Here is a 15590-nt window from a genome sequence, read left to right as displayed (position 1 = left end):
TATAATTAAATACAAAATACTTTGAAACTACCTTTCTGAATGATGAAACATGAATATAATGCTTGCTGTGTGAAAGGCACTATCCAGGTGCATACATATGTTAACATACATTTACTTCTACTCCACAAGGTAGGTTGTTTTGTTAACTCTGTTTTTAAAGATAAGGAAAGTGAGGCACAGAGGTCAAGTTACTTGCCTAGGAGACACAGTAAGTAAGTGCCTGAGCCTGTGTTTGAACGTTTAGAAAAAAGCACATTAAAAATTTGGTTGTCCTGGAAACATTCCCAGTACACCTAATAGCATCACTAACCTATTACTATTTGTTGGGTAATGTTTATCTTTCCTAGTGTTGAGATCATCCACAACAAATCTCTTACCTTTAAATTGTGGAAGGGAACAAAATCCCTTTTTAGTGGGTTTCTTTGCTTTCTTCTCATGGGACTCTCCCACAAGAGCAATGCATTCTCTAAACATCAGCATGGAAAAAATAAAATCACTCTAGCCTCCTTACTACAGTACTGCAGTGTGTCTGAATTCAGAATAACCCCAACAGTGGCTAAGGTTACGTACCTTATAACACACGTATGTACAGACACACACACACACAGACACAAATACAGAAAGGAAAGTCTTTGGCAGGTTTATGATGCCTTAAAGCTTCCCAGTATCAATATTTCAAATTGTCCCTTTGTTTGTTACTCCAGGAGGTTTTTACACGCTGAGGCAATGCATCATAGTAAGATGACTGAGAGGTATGCCTTTGTTTTGTTTTTGGACCTCAGGTGCATAGACTTGGTTTAATCATAATTCTTGTGTCACTCATCGTTGGTCCATGCATGGCTCTCTTTTATTCTTTTAGTCACTTAATTAGTTATTTTAAATGATGTTAATAAGCAGCCATGAACTTACTGAATAAAAGCTTGAACCTTGACAATAACTTACTTTACTCATATCGTATCCTCTCTGCCCATGACCTATCCCCCACCTTGCCTTCCTCCATTGGAGGTAACCATCATCCCTGTTTTCTTTTGTATATACATTTTGTTGCCATCTAAATGTAATCATAAAAAGTTATATTTTACAATTTTAGTTGCTTTTAATTTTATGAAAATGTCATGCTGTTCGTAATCTTTTGGGAATGACTTTTCTTTAACTTAATATTATATTGCTAAGATTCGACAATATAGTTGCATATGCCTTTATTTTATAACATGAGATAAAACTGTGAAAGAGGACGTGTGAAAGAACTTTCTGAACATGCAGGCCCTTCTCAAAGATCAGTTTTAGGAAAGCGGACACATGAATATGGAACTTTTAGAACAATTTCAGGTATATTCCATCAGAAAATATTCTTGTATCCCTAGAGGTAAACATATCCAGGTTGAAGACTAGGTTGGGGCTGCTTAAGGGAATTTATAGATATTCTGGGCAAGTTTATTAACCTTTCCAAGCCTCAATTTTCTTATCTTTAAAATAGATATCATAGTAACTTCCTATTGGATTTTTTATTAGGGTAAGAAGAAAATATTTATAAATCAAATATTTATGTCTTTTTAAAGCAAAAGTTATTCTTCAGTGTTGTGAATTCTGTGAAATTACACAAAAAATGTTTCAGAATTGTGGATAACTTTGATAGTTGCTAGTTATTCAAAACTCTCAATGATTAGTATAAGTGATAAGCCTGGATTACAATCTGTTTTTGAAACTCCTCTTTAGCATCAGTTTAATTCTAGAGCATTTGATTATAGAAACAAATAAGAGGATATCAAAAAGTAAAAAGCTTGTACTAGAAAGTTTTTCACAAACGTTATGTCCTAGCCTCTGTTACTTTTTAATTCTGTGTTTATTTTCTGCAAGTGGCATATTTTTCACCTTTTTTTTCATGTCCTATTCAGTGTATAATGTACAGTGTGAGAATTGGCTTTAAAAGATTGCACCAAAGATAATAGTAACCTACTTTTTTATGAATATTTACTCTTCATTCATAGTTTTAATAAGTTATTCATTGATTATACAGAAGCCACAGAAAAACAGTTTGTCTGTATAGGTTAGACTTGGATGATTTGTGTTGGAGGAGTTTATAAGACCTGTGTGTGAAATCTTCAAGAAAACTTGCAGGGGAGTGGGGGTGGCAGCTTTGGTGCTGTTTATTAGCATTTCGCTATATATTTGCTGTATATTAGCAAACGCTAAGTATTAGCATTTTGTTGTTGTTTAGAGATGCCATTGACAAACAATTTAATACTTTTTCCCCCAGCCTTCCATTATGGCAAGATTGTCATGAGTTATGGAGTAAAAAGCGAAGACGACAGAAGCAGATGGGCATGACTGATGATGTTTCCACAATTAAAGCCCCCAGAAAGGACTTGTCTCTGGGCATGGATGACAGCAGAGCTAGCACACCTCAGAGTGTGCTGCCGTCTTCACAGCTGAAATCTCAGGGCAACTCGAATGTAGCACCTGGTCAGTAATACTTCATGGGTTGGTTTGCTTCACATTGTTTTGTGGTTGCCATTAACTATATTGCTGTAGTGTTAAAGCTCTTGTGGCTAAAAGTTGAGCACTGAATTTGACATTTCCTTATTATTTGATTGTGCTAGTACAGATGTTTCACTGCTATAGCAACATAATATTAAGCGCTCTCAAGGTAAGATTAATTTATAAACTGTATCAGATTACATATGACTAGTGATTGGTCAGACTTTTGCCCCTGGTGCAAGTGCCAGGAGATCTTTTACTGACGCTGCCTTTTGAGGCCCCACATTCAGTGTCTGTGGATGCTTCTAAGGATGAGGAAGAAAGATACAAGAAAACAGCCAGAAATCATACTAAGAGCTCTTTCACACTGTTTATAATGTCCTCAGGTCAGTTTTAAAGTATTTCTCACTCTATTACAGAATCTAAAAGACTGGAATCTGACATTGTGTCCAAAATGATTTGAAGTATGATAAAGAAGGGTATTTTGAGGAAACTTAAATTTTTTCCTCTGATTCATTGTTACAAGAGTAAGCTTTTTTATGAGAAATCAATCTCTTCAGTGTTGTTAGAAGTGTTTTTTCTCTCTTTTAGTTAACAATTAAAAAAAAAAAGAATCCACTCCCTCATTTTACCTCAAGAATCCAGGAAACTTTCACTTTAATTTTTTTTATGAGGACAGATATGATAAGAAATAAATACATTGTGTGTGGTGTTTTATTAAACATGAAAAATAGTCTTAAACTTACTAAGAGATGAGTAAATATTGACCGATGAGTTAGTTGATTAAAACAGATCTGTGGATCAGACTGAACTTTTGGTGGTTAAGTATAAATATAGAGTAGACTAGCTGAGAAAGCTTGAGGAAGATTAATACTTTCTCATGTAATCTACAAGCTTAGACTTGACCTTGATCAGACTACATAAAGTGTTAATGTTACTTTAAAAATGAAAATTAATTACTTGTTTTTCAGAAGTATTCTTCAGAGTTTCTTGAAATAGTGAATTCCCCTTGTACATGAAAATACTTGATATTCATAGCTTAGGAGAAAACACCTTTGTTGTACAAAGTGAGGGCTATCTATATCAAGTTCAATATCATTTCCCTTCATGTTTAAAATAGTAAAACTTGGAGAAAGGCAAAAGAGAAACAACAGAAGTTTTCTTGTTTCGTGTTTGTGTCACTTGTTTTATATACCATCTACTACTAAAAAAAGCTTTGAGATGATTAAAAGTAACTTGGATGGTGGTCACTTGTCCCAGGTAACAGTTGTCATATTCCTTAAGAAAAATACCAGGTCTTTATTTCTACTTTTCTTCATGGAACTGATGTCCTTATTCCACTGGCAAGCCTAGTGGAATAGAAGATAGTTATTGCACTCTGTTTTAGCTGATTAAAAATGAAATCTGGGCTCATTTTGTATTATTTCTTAGCTTTACATGTTTACAACTCTGTTAATGGTAGAGTTTCATTTTTTTCCCTTATATTTCTTTCTTCTCTGTTCAAACTGTCGCTATTATTCTAGTTTTTTGTGAAATAGGAATGAATCTTCTTAGCTCCATTTTTTTTTTTTTTACATCATCAGTAAGTGTCATGAACTAAAAATGTCCTTTCTGTAGATGAGACACCATAGTTAAAGTGTACTCTGAGCTTACATGGAGACTGCATCTGCTAATAGAGAAACGAAAGGGAAAATGAGGAAAGTTGGCTCTTATGGGGTAGCAAACAAGCACAATTCCTTAATAATACATGCAGATCATAAGACCTCGCAAGAATTTGTTTTCAATTAATCTAAAAAAATAGTAAGAAATAATAAATATCTAAAATATGTAAAGAGAATATATTAAAAATAGAATTAATCATCACTTTTTCATCTTAGAATTCTATTAGTCTGTTATCTGTGGTTATAGAAATTGCTTATCAGTATCTGTATTATCACTTAATGTACATAGTATTACATACAGGGCCTTCTTGTTATGTATGACTCAGGTAAGTTTGCATAAGAACCTACATAAACCTTCACAAGTCTAAATAGAAAATTAGAAAAAGAAAGACAACCTGTTTTATAGGTGATGAGTTAATGCTATGTTATATGTAAATGGGCTTCCCTGATGTCTCAGTGGATAAAGAACCTTCCTGCAATGCAGGAGACGCAGGAGATATGGGTTTGATCCCTAGGTAGGGAAGATCCCCTGGAGTCAGAAATGGCAACTCACTCCAGTATTCTTGCCTGAAAAATCCTACGGACAGAGGAACCCAGTGGGCAGCAGTCCAAAAGGTTGCAAAAAGTTGGACACGACCGAGTGACTAAGCACACACATATATATTTACATGATATGCATGCTTCTGTAAAAGTTCCTAATTTACCCAGAGGGCTTAACTTTAAATAAAAGCAATGTGAATAAAAGACATTATATCAGACAGTCTATAAAATCCAGTTTGGATTTACTGCAAAGATAAGGTTAGGTTCTTAAAAAAGAAGCATTATTTTAGGTGAGCAGTATAGAAAATGGTTAAAAGTTGAAACTCTGGAATCAGAATATCTGGGTTCAAATCTCATTTCTGCCACTTAGAGAGTTTGTGACCTTAAGCAAGTTATTTAGTCTCTCTGGATGCCAGTTTCTTCTTCAGTTTTTTTTTTGTTTGTTTTTTTAAAAGTGGGGCCAGTAATTAAGCATGCCTTATACGGTTGTTGGGAGGAATAAAGGATATGCTCAGAGAGTAACCTGAAATTGTAGCTGTCATCATCACCAGTGCCCATTCACAGGTGCGATTTCCTGGTCATGTCTACAGTATGGGCTTCTAATGCTGGTCTTGATTTTCCGTTTGAAGTATTTACCCTTAAAGATAATTTATTCAAAATGGGCTGCAGTTCTTTTTCTTTTAACTTATGTGCACTTAACATCTTAAATGTACATGAAATTGAACTAGAATAAGATTCCCTTTTCACAGTATTTCTTAAACACTGTCTCACACATGTACATTTTAATATGGTAATACAGAGGCATTTTGTGGGGAGGGGGAGCTGTGAATGATGGCAATTCTAACCAATACAAATTTTGTCTTTAGTAAAAACAGGCCCTGGACAGCAGTTAAACCACAGTGAATTGGCAATTCTGCTAAACCTACTACAGTCTAAAACAAGTGTTAATATGGCTGATTTTGTCCAAGTGTTGAACATTAAGGTAAACTCTGAGACTCAGCAGCAGCTAAATAAAATAAACCTTCCTGCTGGAATTTTGGCAACAGGTGAAAAACAGACAGATCCATCAACACCACAACAGGAGTCTTCGAAACCATTGGGAGGAATTCAGCCTTCTTCTCAGAACATGCAGCCTAAAGTGGAGCCTGATGCGGCCCAGGCGGCTGTGCAGAGCGCATTTGCGGTTCTGTTGACTCAGTTAATAAAGGCTCAGCAGTCAAAGCAGAAAGACGTGCTGCTGGAAGAGAGGGAAAATGGGTCGGGACATGAAGCACCATTACAGCTCCGGCCGCCTCCAGAACCTAGCACGCCGGCGTCGGGTGAGTGTGCAGACAGCAGACCACGGACCTGGCTTCTCTCACTCTTTTCTTGCTGTTGATGATTATCTCTAATGTGTATTGTTTAGCTTTGCTAGCTGATGTCCTGAAAATACTCAGGTTACTGGTTGGCTTCTTAGTCTGTATACTCCTAGGAATTGATTCTTTAATTGTCTGTGGGTAGTAGAATGCATATGAATGCTGTAGATGTTTCTCATGTAATCTGTGCTAAAAAAATAATCTTTTACTCCAGTTATAACTGGATGATTAACCGAAGCAGAAACTTTACATATATAGTAAGTAGCTTTTGTTCAAGCCATAGATAGGTACATTTGAGATGACTTTTACAAATCAAATACAATAAAATTTTTCTGTCACCATAAACTCAAATGGTAGCAGGCAATGTTAGTACTTACATATACCTTTTAATTTTTCATTTGACTTTTGAGTGGTTTTTGTTTCAGTTTTTGGTTGGTTTGTTGTTTTTTTTGCCAGAGATGGAACTTCTTATGTGGTTTAGGAAACATTGAGTAGTTTGAAAATTTTGTTTTCCATGGTAACTTTCAACTCTGTTTTTTGCTTTGTTTTACTTAGGGCAAGATGACCTGATCCAGCACCAAGATATGAGGCTATTGGAGCTCACACCAGAACCGGACCGGCCTCGTATTCTGCCTCCTGATCAGCGACCTCCTGAACCTCCAGAACCACCGCCAGTCACTGAAGAAGATCTAGATTACCGGACAGAAAACCAGCATGTACCCACCACTAGTTCGTTAACTGACCCTCATGCCGGAGTAAAAGCAGCCCTGTTACAGCTCCTTGCTCAGCATCAGCCCCAGGATGACCCCAAAAGAGAAAGTGGTATTGATTACCAAGCAGGAGATACTTATGTACCTTCTTCAGACTACAAGGACAATTTTGGATCCTCTTCTTTCTCTTCTGCTCCTTATGTTAGCAATGACGGTCTTGGAAGCGCCTCTGCTCCACCATTGGAACGACGTAGCTTCATGGGAAACTCAGATATTCAGTCCTTGGATAACTACAGTACTACTTCATCTCATTCTGGTGGTCCGCCTCAGCCTTCTGCCTTTTCCGAGTCATTTCCCAGTTCGGTAGCTGGATATGGAGACATTTACCTCAATACAGGTCCCATGTTGTTTAGTGGAGACAAGGACCATAGATTTGAATATAGCCATGGCCCCATTGCAGTGCTGGCAAACAGCAGTGACCCTTCCACAGGGCCAGAGAGTACTCATCCTTTGCCAGCAAAGATGCACAACTATAACTATGGTGGTAACTTGCAGGAAAACCCAGGTGGCCATGGCCTCATGCATGGACAGACGTGGACTTCTCCTGCCCAAGGACCTGGGTATTCACAAGGATACAGGGGACACATTAGCACATCAGCTGGCAGAGGTCGAGGCAGAGGGTTACCATACTGAGTATCTGTTTTTCCTCAGGCACATCATTTTTATCTGGAAAGACTTTTCTAGCTGCAATTTAAAGCAGCAATCCAAGAGACTTGAATAATATTAATTCAACAACAGCTTTATTTTTATGTGGAAAAGGGTCTTGCATACAATAGTTAAAAAAAAAAGACAAAAAAAACCACCTTTGCTTAAATTCATCCTGTTCTAAAACCTAGATCTATTGATTGTACATCTTCACAAATTCTAGTTAATGATTTTATTTTGTATTCTTGCAGTTTTAAGTGGATGCTAATCTTAGGGACATAAAAGTCTTTTATGGCCCTCTTGCAGATCTTCTGAACTATGCACATTTGTGCTTTTTTGTAAGTTTGGACCAACTTTTATGTAACAACCACCCAGCCCCTCCCCGCTCCAGTTTTACAACAATCAGAAAGGGCACTGATTTATTTGGTATTTTTCTTTTTACAAAGCTACCTTTAGTCAAAGGTCACTGTCAGTCTTTGCACCTGCTTTCAGTGTTATTGTGAAAGGTGTACTTTGTGCTCATTTCAGAAAATAAAACACAACCTTTCTCTTGATGCAACAGTTTTATATAAAAAAAAATGGTCAATGTTATTTTTGTTTTATTTTGCAGATTATCATAGCCTAGCAAAATGCATTCAAACAAAATAGTGGGTTTTATATGAAAAATATGGGTGGGGTGGGGAGGGTAAGTAAGTGCCTTAACAGGTAAGCTTAAGGTCTGAAAAAGTAGTTAACCTTTACACCCATTTGTCTTCTAAAGGGAATCAATGTATTGTATTGAAGAGGCAAAGAGCTCTCAAGTGTCCAGGGGCTGCCTGTTCAGTTCCTGTTAGGTCCATTCCCTCTACCTGTCACAGTTTCTCCTTTTCTTTGAACTGTGTTACCTTCCAACACCACCTTCTCTTGACAGGGGAGTGAGAGCAGAGAATAACAGTCCAGCTCCCATCAGCACGTTGTGTTACTTCTGAGAAAAAGTTCTAAAAAGTTTTGTCATTTAAATGGTGGAAAGTAATAGCTAAATGAGCATTTTAGAGTATCATTTTCTTTCAGGCTGCTACATTGTCCCTATTTCCTTTTGTTATGGGTAATTGGAGGGCAATAGCAAAGAAACAAGGATTAATAACAATTTGCATAATTCAGTTAAAGTTCATGGGGGGAGGGGTGGCAAACACCACTTTTTAAATTATATAATTGCCATTTAACATAAAGTTAACTCTGTTCGCTTTACTGGTTAACTAGAAACATTGCCTAGATTGAATTTATTGAAGTAAAAAGAAAAATTAGTGCAAAAAACCCTCTTATTCTCTCTCTCACTTTCTGTAAGGTTTACTACAACATCTGCCACACCTAGAGTAACTTAATATTTTAGTTCATTTTAGAATGATGGCCTAACCCTTATTTAAACTGTAATGGTGTCAAGTCTTTTTGTGCACACTCAAACACATGTACCATTATAGTAATCCTAGAAAGGAACCAAAGGTAAATAACCAGTGTTTCCATTAGCACTAAATGACGATTAACCATTTTGTTTTCATTGTTCTCCTGGTAACTTATTTTGTAATTGGAATCTTAAATTGGAACAACTGTTATTGAAGGAATATTGCTCCAGTTCTAAAGTCAGTCTTTTAATCTTGTGCCCTCTATCTGACTTGTGAACGTTCATTTCAAAGCAGTATATGGAAAGCATTATAGTTTGGTGACAATAGGATTATTTTAAAGTGGATAATTTACCATTTTACTGCTATAAAATGAGTTGATGTCAGTTGACCATTTTATCTTTTGATGGAATTTTTTTGTTGTTGAGAAAGAAATGAATGAAAGAAAATTATTATGCTTTTATTTGAATTTTGAATACTAACAACTTATACTAAAACTACATTGCAGGAAGTGAAGAAATATTTTGAAATTTAGCAAAATAGCTACAGTATTCAAGTATCTGGAATTTTAATATGGTGAGTCTTAGAGCTTTAGACTTTCCTATAAGTGACAGTATCTAAGTTATTCTTAATAGTCACACTTGATAATTCTGCTGACCATAGCAGCTAACCTAAAATTGAAGATATTTATGTGACATGAATAGCCTGTGTTTTAAAAATTAAATATTTTATATAAAATTGAATTGTGTTTGGATAGTTTTTCCTAACATTTCAGTTATATATTTATATTGGGAAAGTGGCTGGGAGGACAAGGAAATTGTTGCTTGAGGTAAAAAATTTGAACTACAGCTCCTGATACTACCCTAAGACAGCATTGATTGTGAGATCCACTAGTTAGGAAAAATGTTGCCAATTAAACACAACTCAAGGCTAAGATACTTCCCAAGTTCAGAGATGTTGTTATATGGAAGAAGGCTTCTTAAAATTGATGAAATATGGTAGTAAAAAATCTTAATGCCTTCTTCGGTATCATCTAATACTTTAATAAATTTGGGTTAATGAAAAGAGCAGGGCTATGAAATCAATAATTCTGTATGTTTTAACTGCAGTAATCAGTATTCTTGAGTGAAATTGAAGGAGCATAAAATATTTTTGGGAAGAAACAGGTAAGTCAGATTGCAAATGAGATGATAATATAAAAATTGACCTACTAAAAGAAGAAAATATTTATTATTTCCCATGTGAAATTCCCTTATGTATTTCTTGACACAGCAGCTTTTTCTGCATGTAACTCAGTATGTTTCCCAAGTCTTCAAACCATTGTTCTTTGGAGAGTCCCAGTCATCCATGAAATTTTAAAAGACTCATGATAAGGGTTTATTGATTAATAGTTTGTGGAATGTGAATTAGGATAGGGCTTTAGCTATGACTCAGAGCTTAACTCTATGTAAATATTCAGTGCCTACCAAGTGCCAGGTACTATTCTAGTACTTGGGGTACATCAATCAACATGAAAGGCTTTAAATAATACTTCCAGTGGACTGATAGTGAGCATGAATATTTTAAAAAGCGAAGTAGTATTTGCAGTTCTTCAGCTGAATCTAAATTACACATAAGTAAGAGAAATGTGTCTATGTAAAATTTTGAAGTCAAATTTGAATAGAGACAAAGTTCTGGAAAAATAGAACAATTGAAAATTCAGTAATGAAAGCAGAATTTAAATTGGATCTGACTAGTTTGCAGCTCAATTGGTAAGAAGTATCAAGATTTCTTAAGAAAAATAGAAGATAAATGGCCTAAATGGTATGAACTTAATCCAGTTTTAGATGATTTTTCTCCCTAGGCTCCCTTACCTGGCCCCTGCCTTTCTTTTTAGGTAAAGCTGAAATAAAGATTTGAATAAAGATTCAGTGATTCCCTGGGTTAATGATTTTGATATTTTAAAAGTCTGAATATGATGTCCCCAAAGTCTAAAATCTGGTCCATCTCTTTACAGCTAAGAAAAATGAGATTTAGATGGATTACCAGGGTTGTTCTTAGCTATATCTAAATTCTGTAGTAAATATTTCTTAATGAGAAAATTAACTGTTAAAATACTTTTGTTAAAATAATTAAAACACTGAACAACTAGTTTAACAGATGACTTTAAAAAGTCAGCTTAAAAAAAGGCCTCAGAAAAATAGGCAAATAAAATTTTAGAAAACTTAGGAGCTTATAGAGACAGTTTTTTTCATATATGGATAGTCTTTAGAAGGGAGGTTCCTCATTTGCTTTTTAAAGACAATAGTTACCTAACAATTAGATAGGAAGACTGAATCTTTAAACTTATTTTCTGTTTGTAGGAGGAAAATCGGTATCAGCAGGCCTACAAACATTGCTTTTAAATTCTTTCAAGTTTGTAATTCTTAAACTGTTTCTAGTGTAATTAAAAATAAGAGCTATCAAGAGAAAAGCTGTCAGGGGATCCAGTTGAAGGTGGGGAAAACAAAATTTTGATCATATTGGAAAGAACTTGCTCTTTGAATTATGTAGAAGAACATTTTGTGGGTTTTATTCCTTTCACCGTATCAAATGTCCCATTGAAAAAGAATTTTCTAATTGAAAATGCCACATTGAAAATGAGGCTCTGTAGTGAATCACTTTATATTTTTTTCACAATTAAGTTAATTTGTTGTCAAGGTGTGTTTTTTTTTTGCAAGAATTTTTAGTAAAGTCTCGTAACTCCTAAATCCAATGTGTTTAATATAAGCCATTTGTTTAACAAAAGAAAAAAAGACTGTATTTGATAGTCTGTAAATAAACTGCCCTAAAAATCCAGGCTATTTTTATCCTTGTTTTCTTCTTGCCTCATATACAGAATAGACTCAGAAATAAGCTTGTCTGATGTGAAGAATATACCATGTTATAACCATTGTGTCATGTTTTACAGACAATACTTTAAACCTGGAACCCTTATTTTTTTTCCTTCTTATATTTACATATTCAGAAATGTAGGAACACATACAGAGATAACCACTATTAATATTTTGCCTTTGATGGATATCTTTTAAAACAATGAGATCATACTTCCCATAGCTTTGTAATTAGTTTTCATTTAATATTTTGTGAAAATCCGTCTTTGTCAGTAATTCAAGTCTACTCTTTTTTTAGTGATTATAAATTACTCCTTTATAGAATAACCATAACAATTCCTCATTGCTAGACACAAAATATTTCTAACTTTTCTGTTACAAATAACAGTGTGAGGGAAAATCTACCTAAGTAGAAGCATACAAATATACATAATTTCCTTGGAGTTGCTGGTGTGAACTGTACACATCTAAACTTTTGCTATGTCCACGTTGCCCTCAGGAAAGGTTTGCAAGTTTTACATTCCTGTTACTTTCCTTTTTCACCTAGCTATGCTGGGTATTTAAAAATTTTGAATCATTGCCAGTTTGACAGGTGAGAAGTCATTTTCATTTGTATTTCTTTGATTACTAGTGAAATTCAAATTCATGCTAGCCAGGTGTCTTTTATTAACTATTCATATGTTTAGTTATTAGGCATTTCTCCCTGTAGCTTGGAAGAGCTTTTTATATAAAGGGTAGCAAAACTGTAACCTTCAAAATAGTGTGGTGTATTTTTTGATAAAGAAAAATTTACTAATTATATGTAGTCAAGTCTGTTCATCTTTTCCTTCTGGTTTCTTAGAAAAGTTTATCCTAGTCCAAGGTTATTTTACTTTTTACACAATTTTATTTTACTCTCTGGCTTTCTGCTTTTACACTTAATTCTAAACTGTTCTTGTTAAATTGTTAAATCTTATGAGGTAAAGGGTCCAACTTTATACTTTATTTGAATGGCTGTACTAATTATGCCAACAGCATTTGTTAAACGGTTTCATCCTATTCCTAGTTTTAAAATAGCATCTGTCTTATTTGGGTCTGTTTCTGAGCTTTCAGTTATGTTCCACCCCTGGTCTTTTCTGGTAGAAGTACCTTTCTATTATTTCTTCATAAACTGTGTGTAGCACCTATAGCAGGAAATAGTATTTGAGACAGAAGATTATTTAATTGTCCCTTTTCCCAAAGCTTGTGTGTTTCTGCCGCTTTTTTTCTTGTTACTTTCAGAATCACTTGACTTCCTTTCATCAGGCATCCTTTTAGGATTTTTACTAGAAACTTATCAGTTGTTTAAACTAGGGCTTTTGTTTGTTTGCTCTTCGTATGTTCCTCAAATTTCTGAAAGTTTACTATGGTTCTGACATGTTGGTTTTTTGAGTTTCCAAAATTTGTTATTGCTTCTAGAAATGGGCTCTTCATATTGTTATGAATAATGTATTTTAAGCTAGTCTGCTTCTATGTGCTGTGCTCAGTCATGTCTGACTCTTTGCAGCCCCATGTACTGTTAGCCTGGAAGGCTCCTCCATCCATGAAATTTTCCAGGCAGGGATACTGAAGGAAGTTGCCATTTCCTGCTCCAGGAGATGTTCCCAACCCAGGAATCAAACCTGCATCTCTTGAATTGGCAGGCAGATCTTTACCACTAGCACTACCTGGGAAGCCACCTGTTTATATAGGAAAGCTGTCATTAAAAAAACCCAAAAACGGGCCACATTACTTTATTCTAATTGATTGAATATGTTAACTGGCATTCTTATTTCTGATTTTATGAATGTATAATTTTTAGTGTTTTACTCATGTATAATTTAAACTACAGATTAGAAATAAAATATTATGTTAATATTTATGAAACCCATTTATCAGGATCAAATGTTCATTTTTTTTTAATGTTTCTTCATTGTAAAGTATTTTCTCCTTTGATCTGTTGATGACAGGTACCACTTAGTAGAATCTAATACTGAGCCATTCATTAGAAATACTGCTGTTTTCTGTTGACTAACCCTGTACATATTATGAGAGGCAGGTCTTGTTTTAACTAACACGTTTTGATAGTGTCATGTTTTATTTGATTTAGAATGGTTTATGTATCCTGCAAATGATTTTTTTTTAAGTTGATTCTATTTATATCCAGAAACACCTGACTTTTTTCTTGAAGGTAATTCTTTCACTATATCTCTATTTCCTCATGTATCCTTCATCTTTTCAGGGTTCTATTTCTTGGGTAAATGTTGCTAATTTTCTTTTTTCTGGAATTCATCATATAGTCCATCTTATATTTAAAATTAGCATATAGTTGCACTTAATCATCTCAGTGTTTTAAAAACATTGTCTATTATTCTATTTTCTTTGTTTTTTCTCTTCCCTTGTTAGACTAGTTAGGGTTTGCCCCATTCCACTTCTGTCCTCTCAGCACCAGGGAATAAAAATCTACTCATTTATTTTAGCATTGTGACTTTGATTCCTAATTCCCTTATTTATTACTACCTCTTCAGTTGAATAATTGACCATTTGTTTGTCTTCCTTCCAATTCTAAAAAAAAAAATTTAATTGTACAAATTCCCTGATTATTTCTTTACTTCCATCCCTTAGGTTAAGAATGTTTTCATTGTTTTCTTAATATTTGATGGCTGCAAATGTGATTGCTTTTTTGATCCAAAGATTATTCTGAATAGTGCATTTCAATTTCCAGGTCATTGGATATATTTTTTTTGTTAATAACATTTTCTAATATTACATATAGTCAGTATATGTAGTCTGCATTGGGGAGTTTATTAAGGATATCTTTTTAGCCTGTTAAGCAAGCAAATATTGTAAATATTTCTTTAGAAAGTATGTCATTTGGTACAATTTGTCACATAATATCATTAAACACTGGTGAGATTCTCAACATCTTATTTTTCAAAGAGTGAGAAATGTAAAATAAATTCTTACACTGCTATAATATATTTTCCTTATATGTCTAGTGCTTTTTGCTTTATATGTTCAGTGCTATATTCAGCACTGTATATTCAACACATACACGTTCATAACTACTTAAACTTTATTCCATTTATTCAAGCTTCTAAAACATTTTGAATGCTACTGCTGCTGCTGCTAAGTCACTTCAGTCGTGTCCAACTCTGTGTGACCCCATAGACGGAAGCCCACCTGGCTCCCCCGTCCCTGGGATTCTCCAGGCAAGAACACTGGAGTGGGTTGCCATTTCCTTCTCCATTGAATGCTACTAGGTCCCGTTAATTGGTCTGCTTGTCCTTTTTTTTTTTTTTAATGCTACCTTGCTGTCATTGTTTTTAATCTTTTTCCTTTGTTATAAATTTGTATTTTGAACCTTCTGTTGATTTGTAGTGTATACAGACTTTTCTTCTCAGCTTTAAGTATTTAAAAGACATAAACCTATTCCTTGAATGAAGAACTTCAGGAGTTACCTGAGTTGTTATAGACTGTCTCTTATCAAAAGGTTGCTCAAAAGATGAATTACCATGACTGCCTTAGACCAGGATTGAAGCAGTGGTGGAGAGTTACCTGTATTTAATTGTTTTTTAAAAAGGCTGACAAAAGTAAGAATTATTGTTCTTGGATGTTAAAAACTTGATCGTAAACAAAATGTATGGGCTGTAAAATAGTGTATTCACAGCTGAAGATCAAATTAGTGAGTTGGAATATCAACTGAGTGAGTTGAAAATGACCTTCTTTATAATTCACTACTAAAGTTTAAAAGGAAAATTGAGAAATGGAGACTAAATCTAGATACCCCACTGTTCATCTGGTAGCAGTTCCAAAAGTAGAGAATAGGGAAAATGGAGAAAATAGAAAAAATAGAAAATATTTTTTTAGAGAAATAGAAAATAGAAAAAAATGTTCCAGAGTTGAAAAAGACATG

General features: G+C 34.5%; 1 protein-coding gene across 2 annotated transcripts in view; it reads left to right on the top strand.

Moving 5' to 3' along the window:
- Positions 1-14581, top strand: part of CDK13 (cyclin dependent kinase 13) — a 136258-nt gene extending 121677 nt beyond the window's left edge. Inside the window, exons 12-14 of one of the 2 annotated variants that reach the window (XM_055421149.2) lie at positions 2258-2463; positions 5546-5998; positions 6590-14581. In XM_055421149.2, coding sequence (XP_055277124.1) covers positions 2258-2463; positions 5546-5998; positions 6590-7437 — 1507 coding nt within the window. In that variant the 3' untranslated portion in view covers positions 7438-14581. The remainder of the gene's footprint in view (positions 1-2257; positions 2464-5545; positions 5999-6589) is intronic. The other variant, XM_055421150.2, reaches the window with a different exon arrangement.
- The last annotated feature ends 1009 nt before the right edge of the window (positions 14582-15590 follow it).

The sequence above is a fragment of the Moschus berezovskii genome, chromosome 3, assembly GCF_049115385.1.
Source record: "Moschus berezovskii isolate FMDL1 chromosome 3, NW_MosBer_1.0, whole genome shotgun sequence".
NCBI lineage: Eukaryota > Metazoa > Chordata > Mammalia > Artiodactyla > Moschidae > Moschus > Moschus berezovskii.
This window is presented reverse-complemented; position numbering and strand designations above follow the sequence as displayed.